Below are 23,861 nucleotides of genomic sequence, written 5' to 3' on the forward strand. Positions count from 1 at the left end.
GCCACAACTACTGAAGCCCATGTACCTAGAGCCCGTGCTCTGCAACTAGAGAAAGCCCATGTGCAGCAACGAAGACCCGACGCAGCCTAAAATAAATAAATAAATTTATTTTTAAAAAATCTAGTTATGAATTTGCTTATTTAATGTCTTTGACTTCTGTATCAGCTGTTTCTAAGAACATAAATCTCCAAAATGCAAAAGCATATTACATTGAGTTTCATGTCCATAACCAATAAATTCTTGGAGACATCCTTTATTATCTGTTGCTTAGGAATTAATATTTTTTTCATTTGGAGAGATACCTTTGTGGCCTTTTTTGTCAACCTGTGGAGAGACTAGTCACCTGGCTTCGTATCAGTGTCATATGGCAGCCATGCACTGCTGAGAGAGGAAAGTCCTCTGAATATTTTCTCCCTGACATCTGGCATCCCCTTCAGGTATATATGTCTTAGTTCAGAATTCCCTGTCCACCTGTAAGGCACATACGTCTCCTGCCCACAATCTTCAAATCCCCTTGTTGACACGCTACTGAACAGGGGAGTCGGCCATGACCTTATTGCACTATTTGAGTCAAACATTTGGGGCCACAATGTCTCAAGAACTTCCAGTGTGTCGTGAAAGATCAGGAATCCCAAGGCCTGGAAAGGTGACATGCAAGCTCTCCATACGTGAGACTGGCCCAGGACCCAGAGCTGAGTACCAGCTGGACACCAGCCCCCAGCACCCATGGGGCTACCCCTGCTGATGGCCACAGCGGGAAACTCAGAAAACTAGCATCAGATTAAATACCACACATTCAATTCATTTCTATTTTGGTGGCAGTGATAGTAGCACTAAGAATAGCCTTACAAACTCTAAATCCGTCAGGGGAGAAAGCTGTGCAGTTAGAGCCTTCATAAATACTTGTGGCCCACTTGGTACTGAAATATTAATTCAAAATACTAATGTGTGTACATACAAAATTGTCACGTGTAGATATTTTTCCATGAGGAGAGGAAGAGCTTGCACTACAGAGTTTTAATATAAAACCAAATTAAAACCCAAATATGCATCAGCTGAGGAATGGATAACGAAAATGTGGCATATCCATACAATGGAATATTATTCAGTCATAAGAAGGAATGAATTACTGATACATCCACAGCATGGATAGATCTTGAAAACATTATGCTAAGTGAAAAAAAGCTAATCACAAGACTGTGAATTGTATGATCTCATTTATACGAAATGTTCAGAACAGGCAAATCCACAGAGATTAAAAAATCAGTGGCATTGCCTCGAGCTGAGAGAGCTGGGGGTTGAAGGGAAAATGGGGGAGGATCCACTAGAGGGTTTCTTTTGGGGGTGATGGTAATGTTTTAAAGGCGATTGTATTGATGGTTGTACGACTACGTGGATACACTAAAATCCACTGCATTATGTACTCTAAATGGGCGGTCTGTATGGCATGTAAATAGTAGCTCAATGAAGCTGTTATATTAAAGAGAAAAAAAGATGACCTAGGGGTTTATATTTAACGTGGACTCCAAACCGGTGCTTCTCAGATGTGAGTAGGCATCAGCATGAAACACAGATCGCTGGACCACTCCACCACCACTGCTTCTGATGCATACTCAAGTTCCCAGCGGATCCTGATGCCCTGCTTGGCAACCACTGCCCTAAAACGGTGAACTTATGAGGCCAGAGAAGCGCTTGCCACAGACAAATCCTTACCTCCTGTTTCTACATGGCTCTGGATGAGGATAGGCTGACATCTGAGGGGATAAGAGAACTTGTAGAGCATCAGCAAAATCAAATAATACTGCAGGTGCACTAAAACCCATCCAGTCACATATATACAATGGAATACTACCCAGCCATAAAAAGGAACGAAATTGAGTTATTTGTAGTGAGGTGGATGGACCTAGAGTCTATCATACAGAGTGAAGTAAGTCAGAAACAGAAAAACAAATACCGATGCTAACGCATATATATGGAATCTAAAAAAATAAATGGTTCTGACTAACGTAGGGGCAGGACAGGGATAAAGACGCAGGCGCAGAGAATGGACTTGAGGACACGGGGAGGGGGAAGGGTAAGCTGGGACGAAGTGAGAGAGTGGCATGGACATGTATACACTACCAAATGTAAAATAGATAGCTAGTTGGAAGCAGCCACATAGCACAGGGAGATCAGCTCAGTGCTTTGTGACTACCTAGAGGGGTGGGAGGGAGACGCAAGAGGGAGGGAATATGGGAACATACGTATATGTACAGCTGATCCACTTTGTTATACAGCAGAAACTAACACATCATTGTAAAGCAATTATACTCCAAGAAAGATGTTTAGGAAAAAAAAAAAAAAGCAGACGCATTCAGAGACAGAAAACAGTATAGTTTTTACCAGGAGGGGGGAATGGGGAGTGACTGTCCAAAGGGCACAGGGTTTCTGTTTGGGCTGAACGGGTTCTTCAAATGGATAGTGGTGATATTTGCACAACACTGTGAATGTAAATGCCACCCAATTGTACACTTAAAAATGGTTGAAATGGTAAATTTGTTACGTATATTCCATCACAGCAAAAATTTTTTTAAAAAAGGAAAAAAAGTAGATGCAGCACACCATCTTTCAGACATGACCAATTTATTCAGAAAATTCAAATTTCAGTTTGGCAAAGTATATCCAGGGGCAAAGTTTGGGATGATCATTTCATCGGAGGCAACCACATTTTCTAGAGCTATTTGGCCATGGGGTAGTATCCGAAGGAAAGAAGACAAAACTTTAAAAAATAATTTAGGGTGTGAGGGTGATAAAACATAAATATTTGCGGAGGAAACCAAACAAGCAGCTTACACAACTGAGGCATGAGAAATGCTGATGCTAGTAGAAACCCTTTTTTCCATTTAGTTCGACAGACAGTAAGCACCTAATTTGTTCCAGACACTGGGGTAGCTGCCGAGGCTGAGGTGGAAGTACAAAAATCACCAAGACGTCATCCCTGTCCTTAAGAAGTTTACAAGAGCACATGTAGAAGTCAGGGCTACAGGTGAGGTGCCCAAAAGCGTGCTCAAAAACCTGGAGGGAGGAGAGTTTACCTTTACTTCTCAGTAGAGGCTGAAGTCGGGACCCTCTTAAATTAGGCGGTGTGGGTGAGGCAGGGGATAGTAGGCCGAGCAAAGAAAACTCTGGTGTCTGAGCATGTCTTGGCAACAGGAAATGGTCTAGTTCCTCCACAGCCTTCAGTGTGTGAGAGGGGAAGGGGTCTTCAATGTAGTTTTATTTTAATCCCTCTCATCATTAGCCCATTATAAGAGACTGACTAAGACGTGAAAATGATTACAAAACACCACATCCAAGTTTGAAGAGGCAGGGACATAGATGGGAAGTACCATTTCATAGTGTTAGTGTAGACTCAACTGCTTGTGTATACCCATTTGGTAGCTTAAGTAAAACCATCAAACGAGGAAGAAAACCCAGTGGCGGCATCACAGTTCATCATGGCGGAACAGCCTCCCCCGTTAAGACTATAAAGCTCGTTGTGGCTACTGCCAAGGGTGGATGCGAGGGCACAATGGAAACTGAAGTCCATAGTTTACACACAAAGTAAAGTCTATAAACATTTCCAACGTAACTGAACATAGATGACGAACAGGGCTTAAGAGGTGATTTGGGGAGACAGATGAACTCTTTGCAGGCTGATCTCAAGATGACTTGGGGTGCTGTATCTCCTATTTTAAAAAAATACAGGATGAACAAGCCTGAACAATAGTTTACCATATGTATAAGATACACCGCAAAAAGAATTCTAATGCAACATACTACTCATCAAACATCACAGTTTCTGCTTTTGCAATTTACACAAATTACCTGAATTTTAATACTTTAGGGAACCCTTACGAACACAATGCACAACAAGTTGTAATATTATTCATCATCCTTAACTTCTGAAAGTTTGGGTGGTATTATTTTATTGTAAAGGAAAACTAATATTTATAAATCTCATTTTCCCACAGAATTAATTCATATATCATTTTAAAAAATAATTTTTAAAAAAGAAGCTTCCCTGTAAGCCTTTATCAATGGTAAATTGGAATGCAAACACCTGCCAGGCTTTGATGAAATAAAAATAAACGACTTACTATGACCAGCACCTCATAAAACCAAAACCTCCTTTTGAAGTACAAAGTTCAGTTCTTCTTGCCCTCTTACTAAATGCTAATCCGAACCCTCCCCGATCTAGGAACCATCCTGGTTCACGTCACATACATACAGTATTTTTTAACATTAAGAAAGTCTTGACGTGATACCATAAATACTTGTTAGAACCAAAGTGACTCAGAGTACTAGAACAGATATAACAGCACACTGAAATAGTTTAAGGGTAAACTTAAAAAAAAAATCTATCATGGTCTTATTAATTCAAATTAAAAACCAAAGGATGGGGCTTCCCTGGTGGCGCAGTGGTTGAGAGTCCGCCTGCCGATGCAGGGGACACGGGTTCGTGCCCCGGTTCGGGAAGATCCCACATGCTGTGGAGCGGCTGGGCCCGTGAGCCATGGCCGCTGAGCCTGGCGTCCGGAGCCTGTGCTCCACAAGGGGAGAGGCCACAACAGTGAGAGGCCCACATACAGCCAAAAAAAAAAAAAAAAACCAAAGGATGAAGTATCATTTCAGACCTATATACATCAAGATGCCAGTTCTTATAAAAATGCACTTTAGTTGTATCTGCAAAAATAATTTTATATTAATTTTAACTTTAATGAATTTTCCCCAACTCTAACATTAAAAACATTAAAAGAACTTAAATCTTAAGGGCAAAAGTTCCTGTTTTCCCCATCTATTAAAAAAAAATTTGTTTTCCCTTATTAACATACAATGCCCTGTTGTTAAGGCACAACTTTGTTTAGGATAAAAATGAAACCATAGGTTTATTTTACACAACAGTTACAAGGCAGACTTTTGCAGGCATATGCTGAAAATAATTAAATAAGTCTTACATTCAAACCAAGATCTAAACTGAAAAATCACTGCTTCTATCCACAAGCAGTCAACACATAGCCAAGAGAAGTAGTTGCAACTAGATTCCAAACAGTTCCTGTTTTAAACCTGCCAGAGCTTGTCTCCAGAAGGCCATTTTCAAGCTGTTATCAAGGAGAGGCAAGCTGGATATTTTCTTTTCTGAGGAATAGGGGGTGGCACTCCAGCTTTCTTTACTTATGTTTAAGCTATGAGAGACAGCTGTCACCTTCAAAGCCCGAGTAAAATCCAACTTTTGAATTAAACATCTGAGACGGGGCAGATGCTTGCTTGGCATCCTCCCTTGGCCACCCTTCCCCTGGGCTTTCTCCTCCCCTAGTCTCTTCTTAGCCACTGCCCCTCCCACTGCCTCTGACTCAATTTGCACAACAGTCAAAGGAAGCACCCAGAAAACAGGAAGAATTTGCACAATAACTCCTTAAAACACACAGACCAGGACGCTTGTTACTTCATTATACAGCCATAAACAATTCAATATTTAGAATCAAAGAAAAACTCTAAAATCGGGGAAAGGGGACAATTGAATGACAAAGACAAATATGACCCATCTTGTAGGCTCTGATATTCTCAACTGAAATAAGGATACAATATGAAAACTAATAGAGAAAGCAAGCTTTCTCCAGCAGGCATAGCCAGCCACCTCTCGTTATTTTCTGCATTTTCATTCTTTGAAGGATGTATCAGAAGAAACGCTCTGTAAAGACAGAGGACTTGCGTCATACTTGACAGTTACTTTGTGGTTTTGACGGTGATCTTCCTTTACTTTCTGAGGAGTCTTTGAGAAGTAACAGTCCGCTAGGACTATGCCAGGACGACCCTCTCCATCGGAACTTTATTAGAGTCTCCATTCTGCCCTAAGATTTCAGCAACCAATCGTGGAGATGTAGGTCTACTAGAGAATTCGGGGAGTAAGTGCTGGGGAAGAGGATACTGGTGAAGAAAGAGAAACAGAAATAAAAGGAGGACATTAATCAACAGGCTAGGGTGATAGGGAACAAGGTAGAGACAAAGAGGGGCTGAGGAAGGGGACAGTTGATGGATCCTGAGGTTATCAATGTCAAGATGAGGGAAAGGGATACAAGGAACTGGGGAGGTGAGGATCACTAAAAGTAAACATTTTAGAAATAATTGTATTTATGTCATTCTTGGGAGATATTATGTCTCACTTATTCATGAAGGTGTTTTACTGGTATGTCCTAGCACAATAATGTCTTACATAAATAAATATAAATACTGTTCTTTGTACTTACATTAGTTCTATAATGTATACTGACTTTTAGAAACAAAATGTTTTAAAATGAAATTTTTATAAAAGCACTTAAAAATCATTAGTACTATACTATACCCAACAAATCACAAACATAATGCATTTAACTGTCGGCCAATATCTTAACTTTTGCACACAACAAAGCCCTTCACAAAGTCATTATCTACATGTGGTTTAATAAAATTAAAAATAAAACCAAAGCACCATGCTTGCTAATATGAACTAGTCCCATTTCCTAATATGCTAGTCCCTTTTCCCTAAGTTTGACACATTACAATGAAAACAAATGCTTGTACTATAGGACTCTGGAAACAGCATATGCCTTTGCCATCCTTCCTGAGAAAAAGGATTTCCTCATCTCGTTGCAAAAAAAGATGCAGTCTCTAATATTCTGCTCAGAATTCCTAAGTCCTGTTTAAATATCAAGTGTTCCAACTACCAAAACTTTGAATGAATTTTCATGAACAAAACCCTACCTATCAAGGCCCATTACCCTACCAGATTGGTGACCAGTTGCTAGAGACCGGGTGGCAATGTGTGTATCACACTAGGTCCAATTCCCCAATGAGGAATAAGGACCTTGGACAGTGTAATTTGCAAACCTAAAGTTGTAAGCACATTCCACCAGGTGAGGATGCCCATCTTTTGGTCAACTTTACCTCCAAGATAGGAAAATAAATGGAAAGTTGATTTAGGGTTAAAAAATTTAAAGAGAAAAAGAAAGAGAGAGAGAAAGAGAGAGAGAGAAAGGAAGAAAGATATAAAGAAAAGAAACCATGAAACCATAAGAAATCCCTCTCCTTATCAGTGTGTTATGGAATAAAACCATAGCAAAGTCACGTGAAATAACGCTACCGTTTACCTGAAATTTCCAGCTATCACATTGAGAGAAATCAGACATCCCAATGAAAGATATCCTACAAAGCAAGGTTCAAATTACAGTGACACAGTGAATATGTCACAACCTTTCTTCAAACCAGATTCTGCACACTTGAATAGGAAAAAAATTCAACAAAAAGTAACTTCAATCTTCATTTTTTTAATCTGAAGGAAAGACACAAAGTATCTCAAAAGTTAATACTTAGTTTGGTTAGGTTAGATCCATTTATTAATGGTAAAACTAACCACGGCAAAAGCAACCTTAACTTATTCTTGATAATGAGAGAATCTCTATATACAAACCTGGCAAATTTTTTAAAAAGTACTATAACAAGGCTTTTGAATAAAAGCTAGCTCAATTCACGTAATGTCAAATAACTTTCAGTTAATAAGAGGATCATTTATATTTTTATAATGCCTTATACAGCATATTTTATCCCTAATGAGAAAATATACCAAATTCTAATGCTAACCCTGAAACCTTAATCCAAACCTTACAAGTTAAAGACTAAATGCTGGTCAAGAGGGAAAGGATGGAACCATGCACCACCGTCCATAGGGCAAATGAAAATTACCAGCAAGATGGCAGAAATGTTGAACCCATAGGTACAAACACACTTTTCTTTATAAAAACAAAACAAAACACACACACACAGAAATTACAGCTACAACGCAACCATCATATATCTATATTCGCTACTAGCTGGTGAACCTGTTATTAAAATTTCAAAGAAAAAAACAATTTAAGCTTTTTCTATTTTAATCCATAAGAAATATATTCGGTAAGCGATAGAGAATTTGTGCATATTAATGAATTTGTAGCTTCTTGTGCTTTCCATCTGAACTAGGGGTAAAAACCCCCAATTATTTTATTTTCAATGAGATATAATTGTAAAGTAATATTAAACATCTACACAAATCAATCCTTTCTTCAGCCCAATTCTACATGAAAGTACTAACAAACAGTGAAGATTCATGATATTGTGTGAAAACGGTGACTCATAACAATGTAGACTCGACTATAGATTTTAATTCACAAATATATATATATGCGCCTTGTGTATGACAACTGTACGAAAATAGTCTCAAAAATAAAGACAGTACTTGAGACAGGAAGCAACCCATTCTCCCTGATCTTGCATCCTATTACAGGGAAAATAAGTCTCTGATGCTTCATAAATACTTTAAAAAGTTCGGGATGGCCTTAACCATGCAGTCTCCACCGATGCTTTGAAGCCTCCAGCGTTCCAGGCTGACCGTTCAGCTCTGGAGTAGTGGTGACCTGTCACCAGCGTGGCTTATTTATGTCCTGTCTTCTCTAGGCTGGGGAGTTTTCTGACCAGAGCTTGGTGGTTCATCCTGATGCTGGCGAGAAGCCCTCCTTCAATGCCGTCAGAACCCGTGTAACTGATTTCTTCCCCACTCAGGGTAGTCATATGCCCCCCAAGGGCTTTTAAGATGGCATTGCCAGCACATATATCCCACTTTTTGATATATGTCACATGGATATATAGATCAGCTTTTTCTTGACTCTTATCAGGCACATCCAAGAGTGCTAACACTTTATAACCTAGAAGATAAACATAGAATTTAGGTTATTGTCTGAAAGATTTGAAGAAAGGAGCTTACTGTTTTGAGTACATTGTTAAAATAACAGCACAGGGTGTGCAGGAGCTCTCTGTACTATCTTTGCAACTGCTAAGTCTAAACTTATTTTTTAAAAGTTTTTTTTTTAAGTAATAGTGCAGACATTAAACCCAAATAAGCCAAAAAAAGTAGTGCAAAGTAATTTATTAAGCTGTTCTTAAATATAAACAAATAGATGTCTATAATTTTTTAAATTTAAATCTACTTTGTGCTTGTCTTCTACGGGGTGATACCTTCAACATGAATCGTTTCCTATGGACTATTACACTAAAGCTAAACACCCACAGGTTTCCCTTGAGTCTCCAGGAAGGCTGGATTTGAAAGAAGGAAGCACAAAATAATGCTACTATCTTAAGTCTTTTTTGTAATGAGGCAGAATTTTAAAAATAAAATAATAAAACAAACCCAGAAGAAACTGGGTCTAAAATCTAGCTTATCCCATTCCTACTGGGCATTTTGGATATCACCTTTCCTAACCAAACTGAGAGCCTGTAAGAAAACAATAAAGCCATGTTAAGAAAGACACGTATAGGTCAGCAGTAAACTAAAACTATTAGGCTTAAAGGTTAAAAACACTACTTTTCCCTTTATTACTTTGCTGAAAAGGTTTTCAAACACAAACGTTTCTGACTATAATCTGCTATTTGTTTGAATTAAAACACTTCTGTCATATTAAACAACACTCAAAACAAGGGTGGGCAAATGACCCATGAGCTAAATCTGGGCCATGGCCTGCTTTTGTACAGCCCTCAAGCTATAGATTTTTTTGGGGGGGGGGCTATTTTTAAAGCACAGTTAAAAAAAAATCAAATAATAGTATGCAAAAGAGATCATATGTGACTCACAAAGCCTAAAATATTTACTCTCGGGCCTTTCAGAGAAAGTCAGCTGACCCTGAGCTAGAACATAGGGAATGCAATAATACAGAATCTACATTAAGCTGGATGGGCACTAGACTCTGTGGCTCCTCCCAGACATGAAAGCTGAGGAGTTCAGGGGCGTGAACAGTGACCAAGGGGTTAGGCATTCTAATAACACTCCTGATGATTCCTGGCATCCTGCTGCTAAATAAAGCATTCTGATGTGCTGGATCTTTCTTTCTCTCCTTGCTATTCTTACAGTTAAACTAATAGCACAATTATTTCACAATCAGATCATACATATAACAACCATCAATGTCAGAAATACATTTTTGTAGTATTAGAGGAACAGAAATCACCATTGTGAGACTGTTTCTATTGTGAGACTGTCTCTACCAAGGAGGCACGTGTGACTGAATCCCACTCTTGAGATCACCAAGTAGGAGACCACGTCTGTCTTGAAAGCCCACTGTCCATTCTCACTTTCTTCCCAAGGAGGGGACAACCAAATCTGCCTCCTGACATGGCCTTGGCCATGCAGGGAACACTGCACAGGCACCGCAGGGGAGTAGGAACATACCAGCACCGCCCGCCGGGATGATTGTAGTCTGGTTTCCGAAAGTCTGAAGAGCAACCTGCTTGACCATTCCTGAATGGGAGCGAGACACAACGATCCTCGGGGTCTTCTCATTGTAAGAAGTGCGGGCTTTCACATTTGACCCACGGTCTACCATCGCCCAAGCTGGAAAGAAAATGTAATAGCCAGTAATGGCACTGAAGCTTTTAAAACCAGAACTCAAAGTACCAAGAGTGATTGAAAAAAAACTTCTTCCAAAGAATTACTCATACATTTTTCCAAAACAGGAAGCTTTCTTTTTCTGAGCACAAGAGTAATGTGTTTATTTTTTTATAATAGTCACATATTAAGACAAAACTAAAAGAGGCTATGCAATCCTGCCCAACCAGAAACAGTGACTATTAACTCCTTGGTTTAAGAAAGCCCAGGCTCCAGAGCTCCCTGTAGGGTAGCTGCCGAGTCTTCACTGGGACCATGCTGCAACTCAACTTCTCCTACTTCCTTCCCTCCCTTCCACAAATCTGATCCCAAGAGCACTCTCTAGTAAACATCCTGCACTCTAATCGCCACCCCAAAGTCTGATTCCTGGGCAACACAACCTGCGGCAACCTACGACATAATTCAAAATTTAAAAATGCCTTTTCTTCTATACTACCTTTTCGTCTAATATATTCACGGTTTCAATTATTTGTATATTGGCTCAATTTCCTAATGAGCTTTATAAATATAAAACAGTCAAAGAGGTGAGTTAGGTTTACATACCTCCTACGTCAGAGTATAAAAAGAAAAAGCACTAGATTTCAAAGTAGACCAGAAATTTTTAAGAAGGTGAGGAGACTGCAGAGATGGCTTGAAATGCTTTTCTTGGTTTCGAAGTTTTCTTTACTGACTACCAAACTATACAAGAAAACAAACTTACTCAGAAATATCCCAATGAGATTACTGTTCTAGTAGTCACTCACTGTGAGATAAAATATAGTCCACCACAGCTAGCAATGTAGGCAGCTACGTTACCACTCACTCCTGGCAGCAGAAAAAAATTTTATAAATGAACTGAGTCTAGGTTTCTGAGTTCCCCCAGCTGATGGCTGTCTCTCAGATTCTTCTCACACGTCTTTCCAAAACCACACACAGCAACAAAGAGAAAAACAGAGTTAACTAATACCTAAAGAATAAGTAGGAGACAGAGGATAGCTATAAACACAAATTTATCCGAAAGAACGGGAGTAAATACCAAAGACCAGCAGAGTAAGTACTGTGGCTGACCCTGTACAGGGAACATGGCAGGAGCTTCGTGGAAGTGCCAAGACGTCAGTGGTGGCCAACTCAGACAGCAATAGCCAGAATCTCTGCCCAGAAGGAAAGGTCCCATCTAAAATGAGAACTACTGAAAGGAGGCCTGAGACTTGGCAACAAAGCAGTGAGTAAAGGAGGCCTGGAGAAGACACGGAAAGAAAAGGGACGTCTCAAGAGCATACTGGAAGAAGTACAACATCTCTTAGGACGTTTCTCTATGAGAGACAATTTGGAAGACAGCAAAGAGGACTAAAAAGAAGGAAGGGGTTGAATGTAAGGGCCCTACTGAAACAAGAAGGGGTCAAACACGAAAGAAAAAATGTGAAAACAACAAAAACAGATGCCTACTAATAAAGACAACGCCTTCCTCACACTAACATTCAAGAAAGCTCGGGAACCAAGAATCACCCAAACCTCTGTCCTGCTACCGCCCTTCCCCCAATTCCACAGAAACTGGGTCAAACAGAAATAAGAAACATAGAACCGCAATGTCTATTGAGAAAGAAGAAAACATAAGGAACGATGATTAAAACATTTCAGGCTACTTGAAAAGTTCTACAAAGCAGAGTTGAGACTATAAGGCAACACTGCAGCATAGTTAAAAATAAACAAGCAACAAAAAAATAAAAAGAATGCTATGGAACAAATAAAAAAGAACAAATCATAAGAGATAAACAATAGGAAGACATGAAATGGGAACTCATATAACACAGGAAAGAAACTGAAGGAAAAAAAAAAGGACAAAATCATTAAAGGCTTAGGGCTAAATCACAGGATACACGAGGGACAACAGAATTGCCCCAAAGCACAGAAAGCAATAAGAAAAACAAAAAATAAATGAAACGAGTAAACACATAAAAGGGACCAGAGTAAAACTGATCCATATGGAAGCCAATGAAAGAAGAGTCAGCATACATACATTAGGAGTCCGTGAAACAGAAAAACAAAGTGAAGCAGAACTAATCTTTAAAATGTCCTTGAAATAAAGAGAACCTAAATGTCCACATTGAGACATAATATGGAGACAACTGCCCAGAATGCCAACTCTGAATCTGAGATAAGTCATAGTTCTTTTATGAGACTCTAAAGATAACGTTCGTTGGCATTCCAGGCAAAAAGACCAAGCTACTTACAAAGAACAGAAAATCAGGCTATAAGCCTTTCTGTCAAGATTCAACACATGCCTACACAGATGTCACACCAGTTCAAGAGTTTATACCATTTAACCAAGAAAAAACGGGGTATAGTGGGTTGAATAACGTCCTACCAAAGTTCAGGTCTACCCTGAGCCGTCAGAATGTGACCTCATTTGGAAATAGGGTCTTTGCAGATGTAAAGCTGAGGTCGTAATGGATTAGAGTGGACCCTAAATTTAATGACTAGTATCCTTATAAGAAGAGGAAATGCAGAAATACAGAGACAAAGAGAATGTGAAGAAGGAGACATGAATTGGAGGGAAATGTCTACAAACCAAGGCACGCCAAGGAATGCCTGGAGCCACCAGAAGCTGGAAGAGGCAAGGAGTCTTCTCTTGAGCGTGACACTGTCAACCACTTGATATCAGAAGAGGCAAGGAAGGAGTCTTCTCTTGAGCGTGACACTGTCAACCACTTGATATCAGACTTCTGGCCTCCAGAAATATGAGAATACAGTTCTATTGTTTTAAGCCACCCAGTCTGTGGTAATTTGTTATAACTGCCCTAGGAAACAAATACAGTTTTAAAATACATATGTTTTATAACTAGCCAAGTGGTCTTTCCAAGTATCAACACTATAGAAAAAGCTTTTCCCATGTAAGAACTCAGGTAATTTGGCATTCATGAGCTAGCTCTTCTAAAGTAATCTATTAGAGGACAGGCTTTATCCAACCAAAGGATGACTGAGGAACTCTCAGCGGAAGTACTGCTGGTAAGCACTGAATAAGTGTAACTGTGGATTTAAGAGAAAGACAAAGATAGGAAAAAAGGTGTAGAAATGTCACCTCATAGTTGATTACTGATAGTTGAAGGACACCATTTAAATCTGAAGATTTGAATAGTGGAGTAGAAAGATAAACATCAAAAAAATATGATTGACTAAAATGGGATAGTTGGTCAAGAAGGCTAAACTAAGCTAATTTAATTGCTGCTGCTAGGAGAGAACCAATAGGTAATACCTGAAGAAGATGACTATATAGTGGTATTTAAAGAGAAAAGTATATATTAAAGTGTTAGTAAAAAATGCAACAGAAGAACAAATTAAACTTAAAAATAATAACTGTAGTTTGAAACACATTGAATATATAAAAATCCAGGAGACAGGATATTAAAGAGAGAGAATGCCTACTCTTGCCCCAGAATAACATCTGTTTGCACCGGAGGTGGTTTTTACCCTAACCCTAACCTGAAAATTGGTAAAGGAAAAAAGTATGGTGTCTTTGAGTAGACACCATGTTTTACGGTAAACAAGTAACCCCAAGTTGATGGAGAACTTTCTCTACAGAACTTCAGCTAACATATGTAGAAGAAAACAACAGAATTGAAAATCCCATTTTACATCTTAAATAGATCTTAAAACTATTATATGGAAGGTTTAATGGAATCCTGATTTCAAATGATGCCAAAATCTCTCTCTAGATTATCTGCTGATACCAAGAGAATCACTATAATTTTATAACTGAGAAGTCTGGTCATGAACACCTTAACCATCTTATTAACACCATTAATAGCGAGATGAGACATATGTAACGTAATGTGATGCAGTAGGAAGTACATGAAGAGTACCTAAAATGTGTTCTTAAGAAAAATATTTAACCTTAATCCAATCAGGCCTCCAGATCTGTTACCCTTCATAAGAAAAAGAAGATGAAAAATAAACAAGTTAAATAACAGCCTGGGAAAATAATCAGAAAAATCCAAAAGGCAGGACATTCTATGACAAGGGACCTGATCTCCTCAACAAGTCAATGTCTGGAGATAAAGGGGACTGGGGGCTGTTCTAGGATCTAGATTAGAAGAATTTAACACAGCAACCTAACAACCAAAAGACTTGCTTGTCCTTGACTGGATTTTGGTCTGAGGTAACAGGTTGTAAAATCCAATTTAGGAACAACTGGGAGAAATGTGACTATTGGATCAATTATGGAATAATTCTTAATTTTATTATTATATTAATAGTACTGTTCTTGTTTAGAAACGTGTTCTTTTTAGACATGCATATTGAAATATACAGGGGTAAAATGTCACGTTCCTTGTAATTTTCTCTAAAGTACGTAGGCAAATAAATAAATAAATGAATAAATAAAAGCAAATATATAAAAATGTTATCAACTGTTAAATCTGGATGGAGTACAGGAAAATTCATTATAATTGGTTTTTTTAATTATTCATAATAAAAGTAAAATAAGAAATGAGAAGCAAAACAATCCTCTAAATTGTTTTTAGAGGTGATCAAAAAAAGTTTTATTAAGAAGTGAATTTACAATGCTGTATCTCTAGAGGTCAGTATTGTGTAAGGGAATAAAGACTATATCTCAGTAGATAGTACCAGAGTAATTTTAGATAAGGATTATTCATTTAATATTAAAAATATATATTTCAGATCACATAAACTCAAGACATTCAGTCATAACATTTATATGGACAAAATTATTTCAAGCCCCTTAAAAACATACAGTAGGTGCTTAAATAAATGATTGATGTTGATGATAAGGTAGTAGTGATAAGCTAAAGTAGCAGCCAACAGAATATGTTTAGTCTCTCTATCAGACATGCTAACAAGAAGTCCAGTAGGAAATAAAAAGTGGTTGGCACTTTTCGACACATACTTCAGACATTATAACTTCTTTTTAATAGCCACAAAATTCCACTGAGTGGATATGCTACACCCACTTATATATTACTTCATTAAAATATGTACTATTCTAGTATCTCTTGCTTTTTAAAGTATTTCACTCAGTGAATTAATTCTACTTAAGTCTGAGAAGAATTTTGATCAGCTTTGTTCTACCGGTTGCCAGCAACAATCATATCTAGCTCCCATTATAGTCAAGTGTAGCTAAATTCCGGTAAATACCCAATACTTGACAGTGTGTGCTCTGCCAACATCGGTATACAGTCTGGATGTGAAAACAACAGTCCCAAGGAGGGCACAAGCCAAACACACCTTCCACCGGGAATGGAAGGTCAACCCACTCCTAATGAAGGGCCTACTGAGTCTTCTGGGATGTTTGCTGACCAGCAAGCGCCTTATGTTCCTAAGCCTATGAGGGGGGCAGATCATATATTCTGATGGAATGAAGGTTTTGAAAAATGGAGGTTTTATTATCGCCCTTCTCCCTCCTAACATGAACAGATGTGGAGACCTGGACCTATCGGCCTCTCTGATACCAACTTTCTCTGCATTTCCGCTATCCCAGTTCTAATTCTCTTTGGGCAGCAGGCTCTGTTGGCAGCTAAGCGTGCCACGTGACATTTGGTCAATGAGACGAAGCAGAGGGCTTCAAAGTCAGTCCTTCCAAATAGAAAGAAAATCTACGATAGATCTTTTGTCCCTCTTCTTTGCCCTTTCTTCCTGCCTGGAATAGAGCCATGGTACCCGGAATCGCCCATTTTTGTGAGCACGCAAACAAAATGCCACCTTCTAAGGAGAAAAAACAAAAAGAGAGGAGTCAGGCATTTAAGAGAATCAGAAAGACACTGAATCACTCCTACCCTGTGGCCGTCTTAATTAGGTGAGAAAAATAAAGCCCTTACTTGTTTAATCACTGCAAAGACGGTTTATTTTATACGCAGCTAAAGGCAGTCCTAACTGACAGAAACAGGCATGAGGGACGTTGTCAGAAGAATGAGAGGATCTCAAAGACCTCAGCCCTGTACATAACCTTTATGTGCCTGTTTTTATTAAAAGAAAGTCGCCTATTTCCTATTTTATATTCTTTCCAGAGTTACTTCGAGACTGAAATGAATTTATGTCAATACACTTCACTAACTGTGAAAATACTAAACAAATGTAAGATACTAATAAGGAGTGGTTAGCTCTTACAGTAACATTTTAAACTGTATGGTTTTCTCGATGAGAGCTGCCTAAGGCCCTTTTCTCATCTACAAAAAAGACAACATTGAGCTGCTAAAGCCCTTTTCTCATCTATAAAAAAGACAACATTTTTCTTTGTCACCCAGAGTTATCGAAAGGTTCAAATGAGGTAACATAAATTTCTAAGCACTATACACGTTGGGAATCATGGCGTTATAATTACACAAGTGGTGTGTGACACACCATTTGCATGAAACCCCTGGGGCTGACTCCTCGACTTCAGCTGGATGACCTTGAGGAACATACCAAATTTCTGGGTCTCATTTTCTCACCTGTAAGTGCCATGCTAGTAGTAACCGCGTCCCTCCCTCAGGAGCCGGACGAGGTGTAGCAGTACTGCTACATTACACTCCAATATCTACTCTCCCTGTGTTCCCTGAGGGACGGAGCCCCTGAATTTCAGCTTGGATGGCCACTGAAAGTAAAGACTACATTTCTTCACCTCCCTTGTGGCTGGATTCCAGCTATGTTTTGATCAATGGATGTGAGCTGAAGTGATGTGTACAACTTACAGGTCAAACCCTTAGTGGGAAACATCTTCCGCGTCTGCCTTCTAGCCCTCTCCACTGCTGGAAAGTGGATGCAGCAGTGAGCCATCCTCAGTCATGCAGATGAGGGCAACTAACGTTAGTACAGCAAAACAGCAAGAGAATTTGTGTGAGAATTTGGTACCAGGGAGCTGCCATGGTCTGCTTACATACAGGCTGCTGGAGAAGAGAGAATTAACTGTTTTGTTCAATCTCCTATATTTTGGTGCAGATTATTACACAGCTTCAGCTAGAAGTCTAACCTGTATAATAACTAATTTGGTAAGGATTAAATGAAATATGTGAAAGCAATCTGTAAACCATTAAGCAATTATATCATTAATCTTAAGGCACACTACCACAGTAATGGCATGAAGCTTTTGTAGCTCATCAAACTGTCAATTGAAAAAAACTACCTGAATTATGAAAAGGAGTTAAAAGGTCCGATAACACAAAGCAGATTTCATTTTGAAATGCAGACCCAGTCCTCATATATATGTTTAGCCTATCTCAGAGCAGCTAGCACCCGGGTACAAGGTTATTCTGCAAAGCAGATAATCTAGAGTAATAAAAAATCAACTTTGTCTCTATTTCTCTCCACTTGACAGACAGCATTTTTATGCAGTGTCAGCCACACCAATGAGACACGATGGACGAGGCTGGAGTAAAAGATCAAACTATACGGATGTCCGAGGTGTTAGTTTCCTAGGGCTGCCATAACACATTACCACAAACTGGGTGGCTTACAATGAGAGAAATTTATCTTCTCACAGTCTGGAGGCCAGCAAGTCCAAAATCACGATGTTGGCAGTGTCTGTTCCTTCTGGAAGCTCGAAGGGGGAGTCTGCTCTGTGCCTCTCTCCTGGCTTCTCGCGGCTGCCAGCAGTCTTTGGTGCCCCTCGGCTTGCATGCATCACTCCAGGCCCTGCCTCCTATCACACCATCTGACCCCTGGTATGTCTGCGTGCTCTCTGTTTCTTCTAAGGATGCTCTCATTGGTTTAAGGGCCCATCCTAATGCAGGATGAGCTCATGTTGATATTTACCTTAATTACATCTGCCAGGACCTTATTTCCAAAAAAGGTCACATTCTGAAGTTCTGGGTTGTTATGAGTTGAACTGTTTTCCCCCTAGAGATATGTTGAAGTCCTGACCCCCAGCACACCAGAATCTGCCTCTATTTGAAAACAGGATCCTAAGTTACTAGCAGATGTAATTAGTTAAGATGAAGTCATGCTGGAGTGGGACAGGCTCTTAATCTACCATGACTTGTGTCTTTATAAGAAAAGACACACAGACACAGACACAGAGGGAGACACAGCACACACCGATGACAGAGGCAGAGACTGGATTTACGCCAAGAAACCCCGGGGATTGCTAGCAAACTACCAGAAGCTAAGAGAAAGATATGGAAGGATTTTTCCCTGTAGGTTTCAGAGAGTATGGCTCTGCCCACACCTTGATTTTGGACTTCTAGCCTCCAAAACTGTGACAGGCTATATATCTGCTGTTTAAAGACACACTGTTTATGGGATTTTTAATGGCAGCTCTAGAAAACGAATACAGGGATGGACGTGAATTTGAAGGAGACGTTATTCAGCCGACTCTAACTGGCCATCAGGGCTGCTTTCAATATTGGCAAAGTAGGTACTGTCTCCATCAAGAACTTCATCATCTTAGAGAACACTGGCGCCAAAAGGGCCATAATCCTAGCCTCAAGTTTCTAATGGGACTTACCAGTGAAAAGTATGAGGATTCCCTTCGGACTGTCAGCAGTACTGCTCATACCACTCATTGTTTCCCTCCACTTCACCACCCTGAAAATTCATGGTGTCATCGTGGACTTGTAACCCAGAGTGCACACCATCACTGACGTCTGGAAGACCATGACTAGCCTCTCTGGCAAACTGCAGACCCCAAAATGTCATCCCAGGATTCATTAGCTCTGACAAGGCTTTGGGCAAGCTCTTTGGCATGGCCTTCCATATTCCCCCTCCCAACACGACTGTCATGGATCTGACCTGCCACCTGCAGGAAGCTAACAAACATTACTGCATCAAGAAGGTGGGGAAGCAAGGGTCTAAAGGAGCTCGGAAGGGCGTCCAGGCCTACAGAGGGACTGGCCTGATTATTAAGACTTTCACAGTGATACCACCCAACTGTAATGCTGAGACTGGCACTGCCCTTAACCACCACAATATCAAGCTCATTTCCTGATATGACAACAGGTTGGGCTAAGTCCACTTCACGTGGTGGATCTCAGAATCCAACGTGTAAGAGCCCTGGACCTTATCCCCAGCAACAGCATGACAGAAGCAGAGAGGAGCTCAGCTGCCCGGAGTCCATGCCCAATTGTATTCCCCGACACACTAAGAATCGTTCATCTTCATTTAACACAGTTTCTATTCTCTAAACAAGGTTTAGAAAGCTCTGTTTTGCCATATGTTATTAGTACCAACAATAAAATCCTCACTGTATCCAGGGAGAGGGTGAGGTAGGGTAGGGGGCTGACTTTAACAATTACTGAGCTACAGCTGAGATTCCAAAAGGACAGTAAATACTACAGACAAATGGTTTAATAATGTTAACTCTTGGAAGCTCTAGCATATTTCTTACCTGTATATTCAGAAAATGGCTTATGTATTACTCCTAGCACAGGTTTACCATTTACAGCCACACACACCATAGTAGTAACGTACTTTCGAAGATCCTCTACAAGGAAAAAAAAAAAAATCCAACAATAATAATTTTAGGATTGAATTTAAAAACTCAATTTTTAAAGCATTTAGAATTTTAAAAAGCATTTAGAATAGTCCCTGTACAAGGGATGTGCTCACTAAATATCATTATTATATCATCAAATCAATTGCAGTCTAGGAAAAACTTTTTACAAACAAACCCCTCAATATTCCATATTTGTACTATTTTTGCAAAATATTGTTTTATAATTTCAGTTACTATCAGATATACACACCTAGTGTCTTCTCCCTGTTCTCCAAATAGTTCTGTACTGAGTGTCTGTTTTGGGCCAAGTTCCGTACTTAAGCGCTAGAGTGCAAAGGTGAAAAAGCAGAAGCCTCCACATTCAGAGAACGTACCGTTTAGAAGAACAGATCTATAAGCAATCAACTTTTATGTACCAAGAGAACAAAGCAAACAGAGAAAATTATATATCTCTGTGTAAGAAATAAGGACTGAGAGAAGATCCACAGAAGTGAGACAGGAGCTAGGACTAGGTGAAAAGAGCAGCAACAGGAGGTGGGAGAAGTAACTCTGTTTTGCTGGTTACTTGCTCCCTGGGTGCCTAGGATTTACTATCTTGAATTCCAAGAACAGATGCATATGGAATAAAACCTAAATTCCAAAAAATCACAAGTGAATATTGTGTTCTGGCTATATAAATAAATACCTCAATAACGAGCACCTCAATAAATAAATCAATATGTAAATCAACACTTCAATAAACTGGGGTCCGATAGGAACTATTTTGTTGTTGTGACTGCTAGAAACATCCCTTCACTAAAGAATCAGTGACATAGTGAGAGGAGGATGCCATAATACAGTGGTCTGAGGAAAAAAAAAAGGTTGAGAATAACTGATCCACTCCAGAAGTTGCATATACCACAGTGCTTTAATCCAGCTCTCCATCTTAAAATCTAATTGGAAAAGTTGTGTCAGGTTGGTAAAGTACTTACCACCAGGAATACACCACCTGCCCTTGTTCTGGTTCTCCGATACGTAATGGCAACATAAAGTCTGAGATCAACTTTAATTTAAAATTACCCGTATATTCCTGTGTAGCATCAAGGGGGTCAATCCAGACAGTAACACTCTCTGCTGGTACTTCCTGAGGAGTGGCTATTTCCTTTAGGATGTCTTCAGGAATTTTACGATCCCATAAGATAACCTCCTGATCAGTTGCATCCACATGTTCCTCAGTATTTATCTGCATTAAAAATAATTGACAGTTAAAAAAGTTTTAAAGTTAGAAAAAAATCACTACCTGGAAAAAACAGAATAGAGAAAAACAATTCAGACAAAATCCCATAAATTGAAAGTAGATAAGTATTTTTATTTCAAGGAATGCCACTGAAAACTGAAAATATGTAAGAAATTCCAGCGACATTGTCTTCCAGTGCTTTCCAATCTAATATTCGAAATTAGCTTGTTGTGTAAGCAGGACAGAGAATCTAAACATAGAGAAAAATAAAAAGAAACTAAACATCAAGGAAACAAGCTATTTAAAACTTAATAATATTTAGGAAAAATAACAGATCTAAAAGTGTGAAAATGGACTGACAATATTATGGAACACTGAACACAAGTAACTATAAGAGTCAGAAAAAGTGACAATGGACTTAAAATTATGCCTTAAAAACAATATGACTTAAAAACAGTGATAAAGATGTCAATTCTCCCATCTGTAAACTGTAGATTTAAAGCAACTTCAATCAAAATCCCTACACTTTTTTTAACCCCTTCTTGGAAACAGAACAATCCATTTTGGGGAAAAGGAAAAAAATATATATATGATATATCATAATATATATGTGATTGATATATATATATATGTATATAAATATCATGGTGGGGTGACTTTCCTTGACATATTTTGGCTTTTTCCCCCAGCTTCACTGAGGTATAATTGACAAAGCTGAATGTATTTAAAGTGTACAACATGACAAGATGATATACACATACACTGTGGAGTAAATACCACAATTAAGTAAATTGACGTATCTACCACATCACGTATTTACTTTTTCCTTTTGTGGTGAAAACACTTAAGATCTACTCTTGAAGCAAATTTCATGTATATAATTCAGTAATATAAACCAGTCACCTTGCTGCACATTAGATCCTCAGAACTTATTCATCTTAGTTATAATTGAAAGGTGCTTTTTTAAAAAATAAATTTATTTATCTAAGTTTGGCTGTGTTGGGTCTTCATTGCTGTGCGCGGGCTTTCTCTAGTTGTGGTGAGCAGGGGCTACTCTTCGCTGTGGTGCGCGGGCTTCTCATTGTGGTGGCTTCTCTTGTTGCGGAGCATGGGCTCTAGGTGCACGGGCTTCAGTAGTTGTGGCACGTGGGCTCAGTAGTTGTGGCTCCTGGGCTCTATAGCGCCGGCTCAGTAGTTGTGGCGCATGGGCTTAGTTGCTCCATGGCATGTGGGATCTTCCCGGACCAGGGCTAGAACCCGTGTCCCCTGCATTGGCAGGCAGATTCTTAACCACTGCGCCACCAGGGAAGTCCCTAATTGAAAGTTTATACACTTCACCAACATCTCCCCATTTTACCCCATCTCCTAAACTCTGGCAACCACCATTCTGCTCACTGTTTGTACAATTTTGACTTGTTTTTCTTTTTTCTTTTAAGATTCCACATATAAATGTGATACAATATTTTACCTTCTCTGTCTGGTTTATTTCACTTAGCAGAGTTCCCTCCAGGTTTATCTATGTTGTCCCAAATGGCAAGACGTCCTTCTTTTTAAAGGTTGAATAGCATTCCACTTTATGTGTGTGCATCACATTTTCTTTATTCATTCATGCATAGATGGACACGTATCTATCCGTTGTTTCCATATCTTAACTATGACGAATATTGTTACAATGCACTTGCAAGTACAGATATTTCCTCCAGATACTGATTTCATTTTATTCAGATATATATCCAGAAATGAGACTGCTGGATCATATAGCAGTTCTATTTTAAATTTTTTTTAAAGAAACTCCATACTGTTTCCCATAATGGCTGTACCAATTTACATTCCCACCAACAGTATAAAAGGTAGGAGCTCCCTTTTCTCCACATCCTTGCCAACACTCATCTCTTGTCTATTTGATAAAAGCAATCTTAACAGGTGTGAATTCATATCTCACTGTGGTTTTGATTTGTATTTTCCTAATGATTAGTGATACTGAGCACATTTTCATACATCAGATGGCTAATTAGATGTCTTCTTTGGAAAAATGTCTATTTGGCTCCTTTGCCCATTTTTTAATTGAATTATTTATTCTTTTGCTACTGAGCTGAGTGACTTCCTTACATGTTTTAGACCTTAACCCCTTATCACATATATGGTTTGCAAATACTTTCTGCCATTCCATAGGTTGCCTTTTCATTTAGTTGACTGTCTCCTTTCCTGTGCAAAAAGCTTTTTAGTTTGATGTTGTCCCACTTGTTTATCTTTGCTTTTGTTTTCCATGCTTTTTGGTGCCTTTTCCAAAAAAAATCATTGCTAAGACCATGCTAAGGAATTTTAGGTTTTAGGTGTCACACTTAAATCCTAGTGTATTTCGAGTTAATTTTTGCTGCGTGGTGTAAGATAAAGGTTCAGTTTCATTCTTTTGCATATGGATAACCAGCATTCCCAGCACCATTTATTGAAGCGACTATCTTTTCCCCATGGTGTGTTCTTGGCACCTTGTCAAAGATTAGCTGGACGTATATGCACTGGATTATTTCTGAACTCTATATTAAATTCCGTTGGTCTATGTGTATGTTTTATGCCACTATCATATTGTTTTGATTACTATAGCTTTGTAATATAATTTGAAATCAGAAAGTGTGATGCCTCCAGCTTTGTTCTTGCTTGGCTACTCAGGTCTTTTGTGGTTCCATATGAATTTTAGGATTGTTTGTTCTAGTTCTCTGAAAAATGCCATTGGAATTTTGATAAGGATTGCACTGAATCTGAAGATTGCTTTGGGGAGTACA

General features: G+C 39.0%; 1 protein-coding gene across 1 annotated transcript in view; it reads right to left on the bottom strand.

Annotated features, from left to right (window-relative positions):
* Positions 1–4,713: 4,713 nt before the first annotated feature.
* The window catches only part of BPNT2 (3'(2'), 5'-bisphosphate nucleotidase 2), a 29,973-nt gene continuing 10,825 nt past the window's right edge, over positions 4,714–23,861 (bottom strand). Inside the window, exons 2-5 of the mRNA XM_081258802.1 lie at positions 20,925–21,087; positions 19,758–19,853; positions 10,250–10,411; positions 4,714–8,732 (exon numbers count right to left, since the gene is read on the bottom strand). Coding sequence (XP_081114928.1) covers positions 8,461–8,732; positions 10,250–10,411; positions 19,758–19,853; positions 20,925–21,087 — 693 coding nt within the window. The 3' untranslated portion in view covers positions 4,714–8,460. The remainder of the gene's footprint in view (positions 8,733–10,249; positions 10,412–19,757; positions 19,854–20,924; positions 21,088–23,861) is intronic.

This window comes from Mesoplodon bidens, assembly GCF_964165515.1.
Source record: "Mesoplodon bidens genome assembly, chromosome: 16".
NCBI lineage: Eukaryota > Metazoa > Chordata > Mammalia > Artiodactyla > Ziphiidae > Mesoplodon > Mesoplodon bidens.